Source organism: Lissotriton helveticus, chromosome 2_1, assembly GCF_964261635.1.
Source record: "Lissotriton helveticus chromosome 2_1, aLisHel1.1, whole genome shotgun sequence".
NCBI classification, from domain to species: domain Eukaryota; kingdom Metazoa; phylum Chordata; class Amphibia; order Caudata; family Salamandridae; genus Lissotriton; species Lissotriton helveticus.
The window spans coordinates 960,007,137-960,029,982 of record NC_136059.1 but is presented as its reverse complement, the minus strand read 5'-3'; the positions used below and the strand labels follow the sequence as shown (position 1 = coordinate 960,029,982).

The 22,846-nt window shown below is 45.2% G+C and overlaps 1 protein-coding gene across 3 annotated transcripts in view; it reads right to left on the bottom strand.

Annotated features, from left to right (window-relative positions):
* The window catches only part of TUT7 (terminal uridylyl transferase 7), a 1,540,394-nt gene that overhangs the window by 628,631 nt on the left and 888,917 nt on the right, over window positions 1–22,846 (bottom strand). For all 3 annotated transcript variants that reach the window (XM_078675707.1, XM_078675708.1, XM_078675706.1), the window contains exon 16: window positions 11,985–12,042. In XM_078675707.1, coding sequence (XP_078531833.1) covers window positions 11,985–12,042 — 58 coding nt within the window. The remainder of the gene's footprint in view (window positions 1–11,984; window positions 12,043–22,846) is intronic.

The window sequence follows — 22,846 nt, the reverse complement described above, 5'->3', positions numbered from 1 at the left end:
GAAAAGAACAATCATAATTATTGGCCAATACGGATCGTTTTTAGAAATAAAACATGAACAGTGGCCTCACTGTAAAAGCAAAGGAAGAAAGCTTCGTGAAAAATGATTCTGGTAGTCATAATTATTGGTAAGAACACTCCTAATCATTAGCCAAACGGATTGTATTAGGAAGTCAAAACACATGTAAGTTCTCAAAAATGAGGGACTAACTAAACAAGTGTACCAACTTGGTAGAAAAATAATTAATATTCCAGGCAAGTCGCTTAGAATTCACAAAACACATAAGTTCTCAAAATGAGGGACTAACTAAACAACTGTACCAACTTGGTAGAAAAATAATTAAATATTCCAGGAAAGTTGCTTAGAATGCCTACAGAAAGTAATGTCAGTGAGTCATATTATCAATGAGAGAGAAACGTTTAAGAAATGATTATCCAGAATGCTAACCTCGGAAGGCACAAGTAATCAGCGAGAAGGATCACTCATGGAGCACACTCGAACTACGAAATTAGTTTATCAAAACCAGACCTAGTACAATGAGTGTCAAACTGTATTATGCAAACTTCAAGCATTTAACAAAGGGGTCAGTGACGTACACACACACCTAATAAAAACAGTGACAATAGTGTGAGTGACGGTAAGTGCAGCGTAAGTGACATGTAAATAAACGGTCGCATCAAGAACAAAATGGTTTGTAGTGAAAATAGGACAGGTTAGAGAGACAAGAGAGTCGAGAAACGCCTAGAACCAACCGTAATAAGTCTATTGGGAGCCTGTCACAATCATGCCGTGAAATGCGGAAAACCTGTCTGTACCAATACAGCGAAAAAAACGCTGAGAAACCGTAACAAAATTTGTGAGAAGGTATCTACCCGTCAGAGTGAACCACAGGGCTGTGCGATAATCTGTGGAGAAATGCAACCCGGTTTCAGTCAAAATGCGTCTATATACTGTAAATTCAAAAATGCATTGAAAAAGTTGCACATATTTGTTATTTGCACCTTACATTCAATTTGTTTCAAGCAGGCGAAGCCATCTCACTACAACCTGCTGCTCATTTGCCAAAAGCCTGAGCCAGTTACATTCAAAACTCAGCACAAAACATGATTTGAAAATAGTTTTTTTCAGATAATAGGAGCTTACACTTCAATCTTGTTCATCCTAGAGTAAGACACTCACTCGATTTGGCATAGTGATCTAAACCAAACACATAATAGCTTTAAAGGTCTGCACTCTGTGAGTTTTTATCTTTTTACCCATCATATCTATCATTTGAATTTCTGCATCAGAAGGCAAAGGCAACAATAATGTTAAAGGACCTTCTTGCAATTTAGTTTCAATATGTTTTTAATGCAGGCTTTGCTAGAAGAAGCAACACAGGCAATGCAAGGTGTTGGATGCAACCATCTATCCCCCGCCCCCAAAAACCACCCTCAACCCCTTATCAACCCACCCCCCACCGAGTCATCTGTAGTCATGAGAAAAGGGACATATGGCTTCAGTCCCGTATAGGTTCAAGGGTACCAAAGAACAAGTTACTTACCTTCAGTAATGCATTATATGGTAAAGACAATATCTAGCAGCAGGTTCCTTACCTTTGAGTTTTGCAGGCTTCAGATTGGATCAGGAAACATTTGCATGAACAGTAGCCTTGTGTGCCGTCAGGTGGACCCGTTTGGCTCTGCATGGCGTCAATGGCGCTGGATGTGACGTTGCAGTCACCTACATAGGTGCCACCCAGGTGAATGGACGTCAGTTACTTTTCTCTTTTTCCACGCCAGAAGTGAACTGAATAGTGTGTGTCAAAGCTAGGGCCTGTAAAGGGAGCAACCATAGCTCTATAAATGTGTCCGCAGAGCTAGGAGGTATGGGTGGGTATGTAAGGAATCTGCAGCTAGATATAGTTTTAACCAGATAACGCGTTACTGAAGGAAATTTACTTGTTCATCTGATAGAGACTTCTAGCTGCAGATTCCTTACCTTGAATACATACCTAAGCCACACTTCCTGGCGGTGGGCTGTGGACAAATTACTAGACTAGAAAGTTCTGCAGGACCGAATGGGCAAAATGCCTGTCCCTGCAGACCTGCCTGTCCAGGCAGTAGTGTTTAGCAAACATGTGCAATGAAACCCATGTTGCCGCCTGGCAGGTTATCCAGGACTGGCAAGAGCCAATGCCATCGTTGCAGCCTTGCCCCATGGTGAAATGGGCTCGTAAGCCCTCACAAGACTGCTTGTAAAATCGGTCAAAGCAGATCTTGACTCGGATTTGTCGGGAAAATCACAAGTCAATAAAACAATAGGCAAATGTATGGGCACGCTAAAAATCTTGCGAAAAACCATCGATCTGATTCCCACTGCAGCAAGGAAAACTTTAGTGCATGCACTAATAACACCCCACTTGGATTACGGAAACGTTCTCCTATTAGGGGTGAACCAAAAACAACTGCACCAGCTTCAATGCATTCAAAATGCAGCTGCCCGCATGGTACTGGGTTTACCAAAAAGATCATCCGCCTCTGCAGCCTTGTCTAAGCTACATTGGCTCCCAGTTAGAGAAAGAATTAGATTCAAGAGTCTCTGCTATGCCCATAAAATTGCACACAACAAAGGTCCTACCTATTTGAGAAATCTTCTCACCATCCATCGCCCTACCAGAAACCTCAGATCCTCGGGTATGTCACAATTTAAACTTCCCCGGATCTATAGAGCAAAACTGGGTGGTCGCTCCTTTCGATTCCTTGGAGCAAAACATTGGAATGCCCTCCCAGTTCATTTGAGAATGGAACCATCAGAAACCCTCTTCAGAGTTAAACTTAAAACTCATCTCTTCCCCCATTAACATCTTTCTGTACTCTGTTCCGGTGGGCCGTAGGGAGTTTTGTCAGCAATCAGCGCGGGGATACACAGTTGTGCAGCCATGCGCTTTACAAAACGCTTTATTATCATTATTATTATTAAAGACCCAGCGAAAATTGTTCATTTCTGCACTGCCAAGAGTTGGTCGTCCACCAAGAACTCTTTTGTGCGGTAAAGGTAGAACGACAATGCTCTTATTGGGTCCAGACGATGGAGAAGCTGTAGGAGGCTGGCTCTGTATATACTATACCAAAGTAAGGTATAGTATGCACAGAGTCCAGGGAGCACCCAGAGGTATAGCAGAGGCTTAATTTTGACAAGTAATTACAGCTGTCTTTGTGGCAGTGTGGGCGAGCAGTTAGGCTTATTAGGAGGGTGTGTTAAGCATTTATTTGATTCACTCAAGCAAGGCTGATGGCACACACTCTAGGAGACAGAATACAGACCAATTAGGTAAGTATAAAAATGTGTACCTATTTTTTATTTTGTGGAAGCCAGCAGGACTCCGCACAGGCAAGTAAGAAATACTTTTAAATGCAATGCTGTACACAGAAATGAAATTGTGGATTGTACTGGAATCGTTTTCAGGTCTTTATTACTTTTAAAACAGTTCAAAATACATTAAGATTACATTTGACTACTCTTGGATTACTTTTCCGTTACTTTGAGTACTTGAGGTAATACGTCGAGATATCATACACTAGAGTTCGTCACTTACAGGTAAGTATGGCAATTCTTAAGATAAAGCATAGTTACTTTTTTTCCTACAAAACAGTGGGTCAACAGATTTTTAGGAACAGAAAACTTGTAACATTGGCTCCTACGGGAAAAAGAGTGTTAACGGTTTACAGGTAAGTAAATGACTTACAAGTATTGCATTTTGGGGTTAGGTCAAGGCCCCCCAAAGTCCAGTTAGGCACTCCACTCAAAATGCACAACCAGTGGCACAGGGTTGGCCAGGTACAGAGTGCACTGTCCCAATGTTAACCAATGGGGCTAAGGGGACCTTCGGTTAGGGTCTGCTTACTAGCAGGCCACTCGGTTGCGGGAGAAAAGCTCCTGGGGATAGGATCAGCACTGCAGAGGTCAACAATCAGCACAGGAGCTGCACCACCAGCAGCACAGAGGCAGCCGGATGCAGAGTGCCATGAAGACGTCAGGGACCCTGTGGATTGCAATGGAGATCTCCGGTTTGGAAAAGATAATGTAGGTTTGGCCAGGAAGGCTTTCTGAAGGCAACCACCAGCTGGAGAGGTAATTTTGATTCTTGAGGGATGCCTGGACACAGTCAGTTGGGCCAACCAAAGCTGTGGGGTGTCGAGTGCAGGGTTGTCTTTTGGCGTCAGGTCTCCTTACCAGCTCCGGTCGGGTGGACCCTTCAGGTTGAGGCTGCAGCCGTCTGCTTGAATCTTGAGGGAGGTCGGAATCACCAGGCCATGATCGCTGAGGAGAGCTCCTCGTGGTGCTGGGCCACTCGAACTTGGGCCGTGGGCCTCAGGTGCAGAGTTGTGCAGAACCGTGGAGCCTCCTGTATCCGGGTTCTGGTATTGGAGTCTTTGTTGAGCAAATTGGGTAATCACAGGGTCTTAAAATTGTGTGCAGGGCAGGTCCTCCAGACTCTGGGGCGCTGCTGGACACGCCTGGGTTTCTGCTGTAATCCGGTCGGAGTCGGAACAGGCCGGCAGGGCTGAGGCTAAAGCAGTTGGTGTCCTCTTCTTCCTGGGTCAGCATAGCCCTTTGGTCCTTCTTCCTTGAATCTGCTGAGGCAAGGTTCAGGGTCACCCCTAAATACTACAATTAGCTGTGTTTACAGAGGTGTGTAGGTTGGGACTAATTGGTACCTTCCTTGGGGTGGGTAGAACCCCTATTATGCCACCCTCCAGTGGGAGGGGGGGCATGAGCCTCTCTCTAATGGGCAGGGTCCCCTCATCTTCAAGATTGAGGGGACAGAGATGTGTGCTTCACCTGGTGTCCCCCACCTGAGGAGTGGGGTTGGCAAAGGTGGGCAGACCTCTCCTCCTAATTTGGTTTTCCCATCGATTCTCCCACCCAAAGTTGCGGTCATAACTGGTGGGAGCCAGTTGCTAGAGGCAGCAGAAGGCAGGGACAGCTTACAAAGGCGGCAGGCCTTTGAAGCTTCTCCTTCATGGACCCTGCCCATCCTGAGGGGGGAAGCATGACCCCTCTGCCCAGGATAGGCTTTGTTTCTTAACTCAGAGAGGGGATGCTCTCTACCCAGGGGTCCAGAAACCTGTCTGGTGGTGGCAAATGGCGGGCAGACGTTCAGGAACCACACCAGGGCTGCCCTTTTTTCAGGGGGGCATTTCTAAGATGCCCTCTATGTGCATTTTACATTAAATCCCACACTGCCACCAGTGTGGGTTTAATGTGCTGAGAAGTTTGCTACCAAACTTCCCATATTTCAGTTAAGCCTTATGAAGCTGTGGAGTTCTTAATGACCAACTGTCAGATCATATGCTCTTTATGGCTTTATTGCACTTACAATTTCTAAGAATAGACTTGGACACTGTAGGGGTACAGTATCCATGCAACTGTACTCTCACCTGGGGGCTAGTGCACCCTGCTAGACGGATGACTTACCTAGGTCCCAGGCAGTGGGTTGAAGGCATGGCACGCAGGAATGTATGCCATGTTGACTCTTCGCTTTCCTCTTCACCACAATAGGCAGCCTGCTGGCTTAGTGGACTAATACATCCACTGCAGGGGCCTGTGTTTGACCTCGTGGTCACAGTTTCAAATTCAGGTGGGTCCACTCAGCCTTTCATCCATGTGAGGTCGATAAAATAAGTACCACGGAATTGGGTAACAATAAACATCTATTATTCAGCACCTTGAGACCCATGATAAGGGCGCTTTACAAATACATGTGTTATGTTTATGTTAAGGGCAGTGTGTTGGTGCTAGGGTGCAGGGCAACCAAGGGTGGCACAAAAGGTGCTGCAGCCCTTAGAGGCCTTACCTGGCACAGTGACTTTGGTACATATGGTACCTTTTACAAGGGGCTTACCTGGGCCAGAGAGGTGCCAATTGGGGGTACCAACGTACAGTTTTGGGGAAGGAACACAGACCATGGGAACCTGATTGGCAGGGACCATGGGCATATCAAGTCAAAGTGCATCAGAAACCTGGCAAAAAGTGTGGGGGAGGAACTGTAACAGAAACACACTTTCCTACATATGCTCCTCTTCCTTGAAGGGATGCGGAGGAGCAAAAAAGGCGGGCTGTGTGACTGACTGACCCAGATGGAATGGGGTCAACACTTTAGGAAGGAATGAGACTTGGGTGCGAAGCACCACCTTATCCGGAAATGTCATAAGATAGCTAGGCTTGTATAATCAAGCCTGCAGCTCACTCACCCTCTGAGCAGATGAAATAGCCACTAGGAATGCTGTTTTGATGGTAAGCAATTGGAGGGGACAATTGTGTTGAGGCTCAAACGAAGCACACATGAGAAACGTGAGAACTAGGCTGAGATCCCACAGGGGCATAATGAAGGGCATAGGGGGAAGGATATGTTCAAGCCCTTTCAGGAACATATTTACAACAGGGAACTTATGGCAGCTGCAGACAGGGCAGAAAGATAACTCGAGAGTGCCTAGGGCAAAGCCCTGCTGTGCAAGAATAAGAATAAAGAGAAAAATATCAGAAAGAGAGGCAGAAAGAGGGTCAATAGACTTTTCTGTACAATATCTTACAAAATGTTGCCAACACCACACATATACTGACTTAGTGGCGGGCCGCCTGGCCGCCAAAATCACTTTATAGACTTCGGGAGGAAGAACAAAAGCTATCAATTGTCGCTGCTGAATCTTCATCGCAAGTAAGCAAAGAGTAGACATGTTCGGGTGGAAGGCCCACCCCGCAGGTGCAACAGAAGATCCTACCGAAGGGGCATACTCATCAGATGATCAATGCTCATTCGAAGAAGCTTGGAATAGCAGATTCTCCTTGCCCAGTTCGGAGCCACAAGAAAGATTTAGGTTGGGTCGTTCTTGATCTTCTTGAGAACTATTGCATAAGTGGTATGGACGGAAAGTGTATAGGAAGCCTGAGCTCCACTCCTAAAGAAAAGCATCAACGACCGATATCCGCCTTGGAAACTCCAGCACGCAATACTGCTGACATTGCGCATTCTCTTCGGAGGGTAACAAATCCAACCAAGGTTCTCCTCACTGTTGAAAGAGACCTTGCGTCATCTCCAACTGGAGACACCATTTGTGATTAGTTTGTCCGCCCGATGTTCAGAGAACCTGCCAGGTGCTGAACCACCAGGGTCATGCCCTGCTGTTCCAACCATGTCCAGGGGCATAGGGCCTCTTGACAAAGGGTCCATGACCCCAAACCGCCCGGTTTGTTGCAGTATCACATGGCGGTCGTGTTGCCTGTGAACACTTGTACCAATATCCCCTTGACAGAGGTAAGAAACGCTTTCAACACTAGTCAGATCGCCCGAAACTCCAACAAGTTGATGTGGAGCCCCAACTCCGCCGGAGACCAGAGTCCTCTTATCTCTACCTCTCCCAGATGACTGCCCATCCCAGGAGTGATGCATCTGTCACTCCTATGAGATCAGGTTTTTGAGGGGTCAGCCTCTGACCCAATCATGGTTTGTTAGCCACCACTGCACGTCTTTGCAGTTCCCTCCGAGATCTGGATCATGTCGGAGACATTCCCTTGATGCTGCGCCCACTGAAACTTTAGGTCCCACTGCACAGCCAGTATACGCCATATGGTGTGATTTACCAACAGGATGCAGGAGGCCATGAGTCCAAGCAGTCTCAGAGTCACTCTCACCGAAATTCAGGATAGAGGCTGAAACATCGGTATCATAACCTAAATATCCTGGACTTGCTGCTCGGGATAATAAGTCTGAAGCTGCACTGTGTCCAGAACAGTCCTGATGAAAGGGAGCATCTGCACATTTATAGTGAACCTCATCGAATGCATGAGGTCCACTGTCGTCTGGAGGTGAGAAATGACAGTCTGGAGCGGAAACGCCGTCAATAGCAAGAGGTCTATGTAGGGGAAGACTGGAACCCCTAGCCTGTGCAGATGAGCTGCCACCACCATCATCACCTTGGTAGACACACATCCTGCAAGTCCAACACTACTAGCCACTCTCTAGGGGAGAGGAGAACTGAGCAAACGTGAGCATCCTGAATTTATTTGTGTTGAGGAAGAGATTGATGTCCGAAGATCAGGAATAGGACCTTTGTTCTTTTTGGGTGATCAGAAAGTAGCAGGAAAAGAAACCACTGTCTACTTCTAAAACTGGAACCCTCTCAAAAGCCCCCTTGGCCAGGGGAGCTGTTAATTCCTCTCGGAGTAAAACAAGATGATCCTCAACCAGCCTTTCTTGAGATGGCGGTAAAGGAGAAAGAAAAGACAGAAAAGCGATGGAGAAATAATCCCAAATGATCTGCAAGACCCATTTGTTCAATCTTATGGACTGCCAGTGGAGGAGATGAAGATGAATTCCCCCTCCAACTAGACACCCATGGTCTTGCAGAACCAAATTAGGAAGGCTTAGAGCCTGCAGCTGTAGAGGAGGGTGGCGGACGACTTCTGGCTACCATTCCACGAGGTCAGAATGCACTGCTTTCATGTCCTCGCACAACTTGGGCAGTCTGTGCAGGACGGTGGCTAGAATATGGCTGATGCGGTTGAAAACCTCTTCCGTTGCCTCGAAAGGGGCGAGAGGCAGACTGAGGATGAAGTGCCGTTGAGAGGCCCAAGGACCTGACCATAGCCCGTAAGTCCTTGAAGGGTTATAGCGCCGTGTCTGACTTCTCTCCAAAGAGACACGTTGCATCGAAGGGCATGTCCAAAAGGTTGACCTGGACATCACTCGAGAAGCCAGATGGTCTCAGCCAGGCGTGGCTCCGCAAGGCCACAGTTGACGAAACACCTCTACCCAGTGAGACAGTCATATCCAAACCACACCTAAGGGTGAACTTTGCTGCATCTTTCACTGCCTGGGAGAGCACAGCTTGGGCCTCCTATGGGACTTGTGGCAGCACTTACACAGCCATTTCCAAAAGGGTGTGTGAGAAATGGCCCAATAGGCATGCAGTGTTTAACAACCGCAATGCCAGGCTGTTGGAAGAAAACATCTTCCCAAGTATGTCCAGCCTCTTTGATACCCTGTGGGTGGAGGGAACACACTGTGGGACGTCGAGGCTTGGACCACCAAGCTCTCAGGAGTAGGATGTTGACAGAGGAAACTTGGATCACCCATTGCAGGGCGATGATGGTGAGCTATAAACCTGTTCACAGGAACCCCTGTACTAGGCTTGGACTATGAACCTAGAAGGTTATCAATCAGGGCCTCATTAAAGGGCAAAAGAGGTTCAGATGAGGAAGCCCCAGGTTGAAGCACTCCAATCAAGAGATTAGTCATGACTTGCACTGAGGGCAGCTCCAGGCCAAGGACCTCTGCCGCCCTCTTTACCACCACAGCATAAGAACCCCCCTCTTAGGGGCCATGCTACAGAGAACCATTGCCTCGCTTGATCTCCCCCTTAACCTTTCTATTACTTTGTTGCATGATCTTAGGACTCTTCCTTCCATTACACGTACGCAATGTCCTCTTCTACATACTGTACTCTCTACTGCTAAAATCTGTATCCTAAGACAATGGCCATCATCTAACCCTCCTTCGAATAAAGAATGGCTTGTAGTGATGATTCAAACAGCATCCCATGAACGTATTATATATCTACTTCAAGATCAAGAGGAAATGTTCCAACAAGTCTGGACTCCATTTCTTCCAGATGCCTAAGCACTTTTTTCCTCCTCTCATATCTTGTCTTTACCCTTTACCTTTAACTGGACAAGGAGTCTATATCTATATATATTTATTTATATTCATCTTTATATTTTTCTATATTTATCTTTATACTTCTCTTTATTTATATATTTATATTGTCCTCTATCTATGTATTCTTCTATTTACTTTTATACTTCTTTATTTATTTCTCCCCTTACTTTTACTTTCCCTATTTATGTGTATTTATACATTTCCTTATTTATTTATATTTATCTATTTATTTACATATGATTCTCTAACAACTTTCCTCATATCTTTCAATATTTACCTCACTTTATGCATTTTGTATTTCATGGATCAATTTTTTCTTTTTAAATGTTATATTTTATATTTATATTTATTTTACTGTTACCTATATAATGAAATATATGTATTTATTAACTTGTTATACATTGTTCTGTCAGAACCCCTTCTCCATATTATACAAGATACCTTATGTAAATAATAATCTTCTGTGAGATTAAAATGTTAAATGATAATCCCATGTATTCATATTTCTGTACTCATTACAAATTTTTCTCAATAAAAAATTACAAAACAAAAAAAAGAACCCCCCTTCTTCTGTACCCACAGTAGGTGGAGAGAGTAAACCAGTATCTGGAGAGGTGTCCCGACAACTAGCCTCAGCAAGCTCCTCATACCAGTCTAAATCCTCACCAGGATTGTAAATGTTGTTCTAAAGGGTCCTACGAACCATCCCACTCTTCTCCCATGGCTGAAAACCATTTAAAATGTACAAGCAACAACCCCGAATCTAACGCTGTTCTGACTAAGTCGTCAGGAATCAGAATGGGGCTAGTGCCTCAGGCAGCACCGGGAGCATCTACTTCGGGACTGGCGCCAGGGAAAGTCTCATTGGCAGGACCAGCGCCGACCCAGATCGGATCCATGAGAACCCGCATGCGCCAAGGCCAGAGCCGTCAGCGCGGAACCAGAGGAGGTCTTCCCTGACCCCGTGGGGCCCAAAAGTGCACCAGAAGGGTTGGCCCGCTCAAATGCTCACCGCATAGCCTCATAAAATTCATTAGTTTGAGCTGTGGTCACTCTGGCTCCCGGAAATGGGACGGAGGTGTGGAGTTGAACCTGGCTCCGGCTCCGCAGTACTGTGCCTGGACCGTCTAAGTTCCTCCCTCGTCCTGTCAATATTTACACATGAGGTGAAATCCGCTTAGACTTCTTCTTCTGCCTCTGCCCAGAGAGTCCCGAGAACCCAGAGTGCTACGCAGAGGACTTGGGACTCCTGGAGTGGTCACACGACCTTCTCTTCCTCGATCAAGAACTGGATCTCGGAGGAGTTGTGCATAATGGTGTCGACTGCCGGGCAGCAAGGAGCCTCATGGACCACTCCCTAAAGGCCTTCGGTGCCATGGCCTGGCAGTCTGAGCACAATGTTGAGCCATGGTGGCACTCGAGACACCATAAGCACACAAGGTGCAGGTTGGTGACTGACATGGCGCGGTGACAGGCACCACACACACATGATGAAAAAAGTGAAAGCTTGTTTTCTTTAGAGATAAAATTTGAGGGGCCCGAATGGAGAACACCCAAGTTACTGGGTCTCAATTAAGGATATATAGAAGACCAATCAGCTTTAAAATCTTATCTTCACCACAGTGACAAAACAGAAAGATGTTGAAGATGGTTTTATCTTCTTTGACTTTAAGCATGGCGCTTCACAAAAACTGCTGTTAGAGATATCATAGCAGAACTATCATACAATGAAGAAAAAAAATAATTCACAGTGACACAATAGGATGGGCCTTAGGCAGCACTCCACTCATTAGTTGTTTACTGTTGCTAAAATACATAAGTCAATTCCCTAGCTGTTGGTTTAGAATAATACCAAGGAGCATGTGGATCTTTGAAAACTTCTATACTGTACAGCATAATGTTATCCTTTAAGCATGAGTTATACATTTCTATTATTCCAATAGGTGAAATAATTATACATGTAGGTTATCAAATAAAGAACTATACAATTTCAAATAAATATTGCATATATTTTAGGTTTGGTGCAGCAATTCTGCAGATAGTCTAAATTAATCAAAAAGATCAAACAAACATATTGCATACTAATCACTCACTCTGTGAATAAAATTTGTACGAACAAAATGTTTGTTGCAAAGTTATGCAAATCATTATATAATACTTAACAACAACTACCTGTAATAAATGCCATGGCCTTCATGCACACATATATTTTAATTATATAGAATAATGAATTATTCAAATATACAAATGAAATTATGTAAAGAATCTTCTAAACGCACTATACCTGAATGTTTTCTTAAGACTCTAGCTAAATCCTCAATAATTTTAACACAATCAAGTTCCTGCAAATAAAACATTTGATTTAAGTTAGTATTAGGATCAAACTCTAGGATTTTTCAGTTGTGTGCACACCAAACATTTCAAGGCATTTCGAACCAGAAAGGGAAATGGACAAGCGATCTAAAAAATACAATTCATCGAGGTGATTATACATACGTAAACAAATACACGTTTAATTTTAGAATAAGTAAACGTAGCAAAACTGCACAGCTTAATAAGGTGCAACAGCTTAACCCACAACACACCTGTTGAGAATATAGTACATTATTAGTTACACCTTTCAGCCAGTAAAGCTTACGGTCTACCCTAAGGTCCTTAGGCCCTTGCCTTCGCCAGGCCATACCATGTCATCTGATTTCTCTAATGATTTCAAGTTTTTCATATTACACAATGCATGCAAGGCTTATAGTTTTATTGATACATTTTAGTGGATCCCCATCCTAACACAAACTCGTTTTTTTCAGATAAGATCCGGTCTCCCACTAGAGAAAAACATGTTGATTATGTATTTTAATCCTTGTATCTCTCTAGACACAGCCATGCCAAACTATTTACTTACCTCCGGTAACACTCTCTTTCTGGAAAAGAGACTAACTTCAGATTCCTCACCTTTTAAATATTTCCCGGGAATCAGACTGGATCTGATTTAGCAGTACTCCTGGGTGTTGGCAGGTGGCGCAGATGGCTCTGCGTAGACCAATTGTAACCATTGTGCATATCTTCAAATTGGAATCTTATTTACTGGAAGAGCCCAGTTCACAGAACAGGGAGTCGGGAGGGTCCGTGAGAAATATGGGGACACATTGACCCTCTACCAGAAAGATAGTTACTGAAGGTAAGTAACTTGTTCATCTGATAAACTTCTAATCGCATATTTCTCATGTTTTGAATAGATGCCATAACAGTATCTTCTAGGTGGTTGGTCTGTAAAATCGCTCAAACCAAAAACCCCTAAAGGATCAAGTAGGCTAATTGCTTTTTCTAGTGGACTTGGCTGTCTAGACAATAGTGCCTTGTGAACGTATAGAGTGGACCAGCCTGACAAATGTCCAGAACAAGCACATTGTGCACCAGTGCAGTAGCAGCAGACTGGTTTGGTAGAATTATCCCAAAACCAATCAGGCTGCTTCTTTTGGGCGAGGGTGTAGCAGATCTTAATAGAGAGTACAATCCAGCGGGAGATGGTCCTCTGCTGCACGCCCTTGTCTTTCTTTGCTCCGGAAAATACGATAAAGATTGAATTGTGCACCCAGTGATCAGTATACAAGCGGAGAGCTCTACTCAGATCCAGCCGGTGAAGTTTCTCCTCATCCTCAGAGAGGTGAGGCAGAGCAAAGAATGCCAGAAGGGTGTGTGAAAACGAGTCACTGCCTAAAAAGGAAGGAGGCTTGAGTCTACAGACCCAGCTTGTCCTGGTAAAACGTGGTGTAAGGTGGGTTTACAGAGAAACCTGTAACCTGCTCACTCGTTGCGCCAATGTTATGGTGACAAGAAACACTGTCTTGAAGGTAAGGAGCCGGAGATGATAACTGTAAAGAGGCTCAAATGGCACGCACATGAGAAATGTGAGGACCAAGTTTAAGTCCCATTTGGGCATAAAAAAAGTAAAGGGGGAAATATATGTTGTAACCTATGTTTCCTCTAAGTCAGATGCTTGAGCGCCTGCGCACATTTCAATCTAATGCTGCACACTTAAACACGTTGGGCGCACAGAGAGGCTGGAAAAACGCAAATGTGCGATTCACAAATTTCTTTCTTAAAAAGAAAATGTGTTTCAATCCAAATGCGCATGGACAGTTTCATACATGCAAGAAACAAAAAGATTTATAAAGGGCTGTGGGGCGCAGATGTCTTGTTCAATCAATCAATCAATCAAAGTATTTGTATAGCGCGCTACTCACCCGGAGGGTCTCAAGGCGCTAGGGAGGGGGGATCCGCTACTGCTCGAACAGCCAGGTCTTGAGCTGCTTCCTGAAGGCGAGGTGGTCCTGGGTCAGGCGGAGGTGGGTCGTGAGGGAGTTCCAGGTCTTGGCGGCGAGGTAGGAGAAGGACCTTCCCCCTGTGGTAGCTCTTCGGATGCGGGGTACGGCGGCGAGGGCGTGGCCGGTCGATCGAAGCTGGCGTTTGGGAGCGTAGAAATTGAGGCGGCTGTTGAGGTATCCTGGTCCTTGGTTATGCAGGGCTTTGTGTGCGTGGGTGAGGAGACGGAAGGTGATTCTCTTGTTGACCGGGAGCCAGTGCAGGTCTCGCAGGTGTCCGGAGATGTGGTTGCGACGGGGGATGTCCAGGATGAGTCTTGCTGAGGCGTTCTGGATCCGCTGGAGTCTCTTCTGGAGTTTGGCGGTAATTCCGGCGTAGAGGGAGTTGCCGTAGTCCAGTCGGCTGGTGACGAGGGCCTGGGTGACCGTCTTCCTGGTCTCGGTGGGGATCCACCGGAAGATCTTGCGTAGCATGCGTAGGATGTTGAAGCACGACGAGGAGACGGCGTTGACTTGTCTGGTCATGGAGAGGGATGAGTCCAGGATGAAGCCCAGGTTGCGTGCGTGGTCTGTTGGTAGGAGATGATGTTGAGGTTGTGCTGTCGTGCGATGGCTGCGAGGGGACTCATGTAGACGTTGAAGAGGGTTGGGCTGAACGAGGAGCCTTGAGGAACGTCGCAGATGACTTCGGTGGCTTCTGATCTGAACGGGGGGAGGCGGACTCTCTGTGTCCTTCCGGCGAGGAAGGAGATGGTCCACTGCAGCGCCTTCTCCCGGATTCCGACGTTGCTGAGGCGCTGTACTAGGGTACGGTGGCAGACGGTGTCGAAGGCCGCGGAGAGGTCTAGGAGGATGAGAGCCGCTGTTTCTCCGTTGTCGAGCAGAGCTCGGATGTCATCGGTGGCTGCGATCAGGGCGGTTTTGGTGCTGTGGTTGGCCCTGAAGCCAGACTGCGAGAGGTCGAGGGATCCGTTCGTCTCGAGGAAGGCGGCCAGCTGCTTGTTGACGGTCTTCTCGATGACTTTTGCGGGGAACGGGAGCAGCGAGATGGGTCGGTAGTTCTTGAGGTCGGAGGGGTCGGCTGATGGCTTCTTTAGTAGGGCGCTGAGTTTGGCGTGCTTCCAGTTCTCCGGGAAGGTGGCGGTGTTGAAGGAGGTGTTGATGATGTCCCGTAGGTGGGGTGCGATGACAGCGTCGGCCTTGTTGAAGACGTGGTGAGGGCAAGGGTCGGTCGGAGATCCGGAGTGGATGTTCAGCATCTTTAAGAGCTACATGTCCAAAATTCCAAACGAACCATACTGTTCCCTGTGTCAATGAAGAGACACAGTTTCATGGCTGTGACACACAACGTTTCTTAGCCACTGGCCTCGGCATTGCGTATTAACAATGGCAGCTTAAACAGTGCCACACTGCATCCTGCTACCTGTATTACACCTTTTCGAGGAAGAAAGGATGAGGAAGGGGTGAGGGAGCAGGTGTACCCCTGAAAACTTGGAAAAAGCTTACTTCAGGCAGGAACAGGTGCCCGTGAAATACAGGCAAATAAAGGAACGATTGTGCCCACCTTATCTTCAAATTTCAAACTAGCTAATTTACCTGTTAGAAACTATGTTGCGTGCTGCCTCTGACCTATATCTGCCCTACAAGTATAATTAAGTGGTAAGGGGCCTGGTCCCTGATAGGCAACCTGGATTCAAACGTGCACAGCAGAGAGGGTAAATACTCACCCAAATCCTTTTTACCATAAATTATTACAATTTATCAACAAATGTGTTTGCTTATGTTTATCATTTTAATTTTCATTATGCAGTCATACTAAATGTTGCTTTACAAATGCTCACTATATCAAATTTAAAAGATCGTCATAAACTGTTCATTATGATTCTACAATGGAAATGTTTGAGAAAAAAACAAATCCAAAGAAAACGAAGCCCAATGCATTTCGGGACTTTCTTGTCCCTTTGTCAGGGGCGAAAATCTGAAAAAAAATACACAATGAATTATAACTTCTCTGAGGCACTGCGTGGATCACCATGATTAATCAAGAACCTGTTTTGCTTGTAACAATGTATGCATGTAAACAAATGTGCATTCTAGTTTCAAGAAATAAATAAAATAGCACACAATTCTCCACATGCCAAGCGCGCCCTGTGTTGAAAAGCGTTCTACGAAGTGATCATGCTGCCATGCTAATTATTTCCAACCCGTGTGAACGTCATCTATCTGTATTCACTGAAATATCTCAAATCATGCAACCAAGTGAGACTAATTTTCAGCTCCAAAAGACACTTACTATATTTCAGCGCAGTAATCCACTGCCCTGTACAGGTGTGGATAATACCTGTATGAAAAAGGAACTTCCATCGACCCTCCGGTAAGGCAATCAACATAGTGTCACATTAAATGACATTTACACCTGTGTCTCGTACCTTAAATGGTTGACCCCTTCTGGGGTTCCAAGTTGAACTATAGGCACTTCAACTGTCCACGTCGTAAGTAGGAAACTATGATTAAAACACTATGAATGACAAGCATTTGCAATGCAATAGGTCTCGCATTAGGAAAGTTTGAGCTATTGGTATTGTAAATGACACATTTTTTATGTATGTGTTGGTTTTGAAAATAGTGAAAATAATAGCTTTGTCATTTACAATGCCAATAGTCATAACTTTCGCAAATGTGACACCTATAGCATTTGTAATGCAATATGTGTTGTATTTAAGTGACTTACATGTATTGCTATTACAAATAACAATGGCTTTTAATTTTTTTTAATATTTAATACTTAAATAAAAGTTATTGTAATTTATAATGGCAATAGCTTAAACTTTTGTAAATAACTTTTGTGAAGATTATGTTCAGTGTATTTTATTGTGACGAAAATCCAAGAACAGAAGTCAAATAACATCTTTTTGTGACATTTGTAATAAAGCTTGAAACATTGAGAGAACATATTTGAACCAGTGATGCTGTGGTGGTGCTAAGTGATGCTGTGGTGGTGCTGAGTGATGCTGTGGTGGTGCTGAGTGATGCTGTGGTGGTGCTGAGTGATGCTGTGGTGGTGCTGAGTGATGCTGTGGTGGTGCTGAGTGATGCTGTGGTGGTGCTGAGTGAAAATGAGGTGGTGCTGAGTGAAGATGAGGTGGTGCTGAGTGGTGCTGAGTGATGCTGTGGTGTTGCTGAGTATTGCTGTGGTGTTGCTGAGTGATGCTGTGGTGTTGCTGAGTGATGCTGTGGTGTTGCTGAGTGATGCTGTGGTGGTGCTGAGTGATGCCGTGGTGGTGCTGAGTGATGCTGTGGTGGTGCTGTGGTGGTGCTGAGTGATCCTGTGGTGGTGCTGAGTGATCCTGTGGTGGTGTTGAGTGAATCATGCGTGGCCCTGAGTGATGATGTGGTGTTGCGGAGTGATCCTGTGATGGTGCTGAGTGAGGCGGTGGTGTTGCTGAGTGATGCTGTGGTGTTGCTGAGTGATGCTGTGGTGTTGCTGAGTGATGCTGTGGTGTTGCTGAGTGGTGGTGTTGCTGAGTGATGCTGTGGTGGCCCTGAGCGATATTGTTGTGTGCTGAGTAATGCTGTGGTGGTGCTGTTTAGGCGTAGATATTGCCCAACCCCTCGTTGTTTAAGAAATATTCTGAGGTCAGACTGAATTTGTGGTAAGGGGCATATATCAAACTGTGTGGACAGAGTGCGAAATCAGTATAATGTAATATATATAGAAGTACTGAGGTCAGAGATAGAGAATGAAACAGCAAGGTAAGAGTGTCTGTGTAGGGGCAAATAAATATGCGACAAAGACAGAGCTAGTTAGTATTTGAGGAGAGCAATGGAATAGAAAGATACCCAGAAGGAGGAGAAATGTTGACAGAGAAAAGAGAAGAGAGAACGAGTGCTTGTACAGTGGTAGTACAGCACAAGGGTAGATTTCATGTACCAGGGCTTCGAGTTGTATGTTGCTGTGATGGAGTAAGGTTACCATGCACATAAATAATAAATGTATCTTCCCGTGCGCTGAACAACCATTCAAGATAAATTAAAGGTAGATTCCCGACAGAGGAGCCCAGACTCTCAGAAACATAGGCTGGGGAGGAAGAGCTGATGGTAGACGCAGGTCTGCTGATGCTGCATGGAGCTCAGCCAGATGGAGGAGGACGGGCACACAACTGATAAGTTGTGGGGCTTCATTTTATGTTCAGAAATGTATAACAACACGTTTACCTCCTCCCCCGTTTTTAAATAGAATAACCATGATTAAAGTTTTGCTTTAAAATTAACATTGTTTGTAAAAATGCATCCAATGTAGGCTGGAGAAGAAGCAATACAAACAAAAGCACATCATTTAAAGCACCGTGTGCAAAGTATACCCCAGGCGGAAACAAAGAAAACACTGCACTTTAACTCACACATTCCTGAAAACATTGAAGAACGGAAAGTATACATGCGTGGGGGGAGCGAAGGGAAGTAAACAGAAAATACATTTAAATCTGCAGCGGCAGTTTATGCTGCTGATCAGCTGCTGTAGGGGAGGAGGGAAGGAGGGCAAGTTGGAGGCCGGCACAGCGGCTCATTACTGTAGCTGTTAGAGGCGCATCAAATGGGCAGGCTGTTTGCCGCAAAAGTGAAAATAATGTGGGGCCGTGAAAGTCTGATGCGTGCGGCAAATGGTAGTCTGGTGCGAGGCGTGGGGGAGGGGGAGCAGGGGAGCAAGCAGGAGTGCGAGGGAATAAGCAGGCCAAGCGCGCGCCTGGCGAAGCTTAACGCTTCAGTAGACAACATGCATTGGGAGGAATCCGGCTTGGAATCCTCTTAGTCAGAGAGTTTGTTTCAACTAGATTACTCTTGTCTATTTATCCCTGCGGGATAGAATAGTCGAGACCTAACAAAAACCTGGACTGGACGAGTATTCATGCAAGGACTTTGCTAACTTGACAGGTCTGTTCCAAGCATTTGAAAATCAACTGCAGGCAGAACTTTGTCTCTGTGACTCATACTCTTGTAATAGAACCAGGTTGACATTAGACTAGGGAACAGTTAAAAAGCATAGATATGTATATATATATATATATATATATATATATATATATATATATTCTTTAAAAAAAAGTGCTCTGCAAGGGCTTGATATGCATGTCCTTGGTTTTGTTAAGCTTTGCAGTTTTTGTACAGTGCTACATTCATCGCTTACACTGCTAGTACTGGAAAAGAGGTGAACAGGTGTTGTACCTTGTGGGTCACCTGGTTCCTTCCTTGTTCTGGGATCAGGTCTTGTCATGCTTCTGTGTGAGATGCCATGTGGTTCCTCAAGATCCTGTGTCTGTCAGAATCAAGAAATGTTATCCAGGCACCTAGATGATAACATCAAGTTCCTGGTGGGGCACTGAGGGAGCAGGCCAACCTGAGGAAGGCACAATGTGGAGAGACTCTGCCTATTTGAGAATTGTTCTGGCATGTAGAGTTGTCTAGGTTGAGGAAGACATAGTGTGAAGACGCTGAGTCCACTAGAAAGGGCATAAGGGTCAGAAGTTACAAAGAAGAGGCATAATGCAATGGATACTTAAGTTTGTCTGACATTGTGGACTGTCTTATAAATGCGGGAGGTTAGAACTTTCACTTGACTGCTGGGAGCAGATACACCTTCAGGATGCGGTGTAACAACATTGGTGTGTGTGATAATGTACACTTTGAGTCTGATCTGGGGATCTGTCCTAGAACTGCTCTGGTTTACAGATAAAATGTATGATTAATGACAAATAGATTTTTGTGATCTGTCAACAAAAAGATACTTCCAGGAGGTGTGCACTTCTAAATGACCCTTAGACAAGCTCACAATTGTGTAGCGAGCGTTTGGTCCCTCTAGTGCCCTGTTTGCAGAGCCTTGTGCACATTCTCCCTCACATGCAACATGACACACACAGAGAGCAGCATGGAGACAGTAGCACTGCCTGCATAGCATGTGTCTGCAGTACATTGTATTTTACTCACCGTCTGACGGGTACCATTACCTCACTTTTCTTTTTCAGCAGTTCTGCTCAGAACTTTGCTTGTGGCCGGGGCAGGTCCCGTGAAGGAGTGTGGAATGGGAAACTAACTTTCCATTCAAGGCTGGAGACACAGATAAATAAAAGGATGGTTTGAAAAGGAGGGCTGAGGATACAAGATGTATAGCAATAGAAAAGGACCTGTTGTAATGTAAATGTTGTAATCTTTATAAGTGCTTGACTACGAAGAAATACTTCCATCTGTGTGTTTGGGATGGGGTTTTGTAGAGAATATGGGGGTTTCATCACTTTGTTCATTGACAAAATACTTGTCATGTTATGATGATGTGGAGAAAAGGATGTTCATCATACAGCCCAAGGAAGAATAAAGAAGAGAAATGCGAGTGTAATTTGTGTTGTGAGGACTTTTAGCCACGGCAATCTGCAGTATTGATACCAACGCTGGGTAATGTCAATGCGAAGAAAGAAATTGCATTCAACGCTGTGTGATGCAATGCCACTGATTGGTTGTATCCATCTGTTACGTTTTCATGGGAGAAACTGTTTACTGAGACTGTCTGGTTTCATAATTCAGAAGTAGAGCACGTGGAGGTTATGCGAAGTTTACTTAGATGATTACTGCCAATAAATACTCTGCTATGGTTTTTTCTTGTACATGTTTATGGTGCAGAATGTTCCTGAGAAGATGCCTTTATTGTGCATGTTTCGTTGAGAAATGTGGTCCTCATCACTTTATTGTCAATGTACATTTGTACTTTGGGTTTTGCATTGTTTCCTGTGAATTCTGGCTGATGTCAATAGTTAATGACGTTTGCTGTGTGTCTGTGTTTAGGCAGCCTGAGTTGTGAGTATATGCTTCCAATAGGTGCACACTTGTGTCTATATAGACGTTGACAAGAAGTAACAATCTTTATTGCGTTCATTTCAATGCCTTGTTATGGAGTGGATGTCAGAAACTAGCCCCTCCTATCACTCATCAATGATTTGTTACACAGTCTGCTGGTGCACCCCTCTTCTCCTGCCATACACCCCCTGACATAGCCAGCACTCACCCCCACAGCAGACTCTGCTTCAGTCGTTCCTCCCAGATTCAAGAGCTTCACATGGCTCCCTTGCAGGGCGGGGCTACAGCTGCTCACCCGGGCTCGTCGCTCTGCTTCCGGTTGCCGGTGATACTGTTGTGCCTGATGTCGGCAGCTCGGACCCCCCGCACCGCTAAAAGAGCCGAGCAAACGGCAAGCCTGCACTGCGCATGCACCCAGACCCTCAAAGTTCTGTACCAGGAATAGGAGGTGTGGCAAGGCAGCCCGGCCGGGGTGGGGGATGCAGGGAGGCGGGGGAATAACTGTCTCTTTTTCTAAATATCAATAAATCAGCGTTTAAAAATATGCGATCTGAGGCAGAAGCTTTGCTGACCTCTTGGCGCCGCTTATATTTTAAGCTTCCCCAGGTTATGAAACTTCATGTTTAGGGGGGCGTGGCAAGGCGGCCCGACAGGGGTGGGGGGAGGCAGGGGGAATACATTTCTAAAGACAAATAAATCAGCGTTAAAAAGACTGCGCTCTGAGGCGGAAGTGTTGCTGTCCTCTTGGCGCTGCTTCTACCGTGCTACCACTGGCGAGTCACAGATCATACAGCATCTTTGTTTACCCGATGCATTTTCACAGGATCCAGGGGTTTCTGTGACACTGCGCTCGGCTGGTGCTGATCGTTTCTGTGTCATCTAAGATTCGAGACGATGAGGGAAGAAGAAAGATCGCGGCTCAGCTGCTTCGCCAGAGAGACAGGAGATTGGGAACGCGCGCGCGCGGCCGGCTCCGATCGCTTTCCTGAGCGTGCGCGCGCCAGTCTCTGTCTCCTGGGAAGCAGACTCCGCAACTATAGTATCGCGCCTGGCGCGATGCATATGGCTTCGCCATATGCATCGCAGGCGCGAGACCTAAAAAACGAGCATGTTAATGAACCCTCATCCCTTATTGCATATTAGATCTAAGTCAAGTCTCATTGAAGTCTTACCTATGTAAATGCTGCTATCCTTCCGAATATGTTCGTTTATTTATTTGAAAGTTTTATAGAGCGCGAACAAGATCCTTGCGGATACCAGAGCGCTTTACAATTGAGGAAAATTATATGGTACAAGAAAGACGGTAGAACAAATACATAACAACTTAAACTACATAAAGCAAAGCAATAAAGTTCGAAAACATTTGAGTCGGGGAGCGTCGCGCCACTGTCAAATACCATGATTGGGTTGACAAGCTGGACCCTTGTCAGAATCAGGCATAAGGGAGCGGGTACGATTGATCACAAAGTATCCTTAGTCTGAGTTCAGGTGAATTTGGCATGTGGAGAATTGTGAGATTTTATTTATGTCTTGAAAATAGAATGCGCATTTGTTTACATGCATACAAGCACAACAGGTTCTTGATTAATCATGGTGATCCACGCAGTGCCCCAGATCAGTTACAATTCATTGTGTATTTTCATTCAGATTTTCACCCCTGATGAAGGTACAAGAAAGTCCCGAAATGCTTTGGGCTTCGTTTTCTTTGGATTTGTTTTTTTGATTCATTTTCATTGTAAAATCATAATGAACAATTTATGATGATTTTGGAAATTTGATTTAGAGAGCATTTGTAAAGCAAATTCAGGGACCAGGCCCCTTGCCAAAGAAAGAAAAAAAACGAGGCACCAGTACCAGTTTCTCTCGTTTCAATATACACTGCTTGTGCTGCAGAGCTGATCACAGTAAGTAGTGAGGTTGCAGGAGGTTCACTTTCCTTCAAGCTTCAAACCCTTTGGTGAGTCGCCATGTTCCTTGATTATGTTCC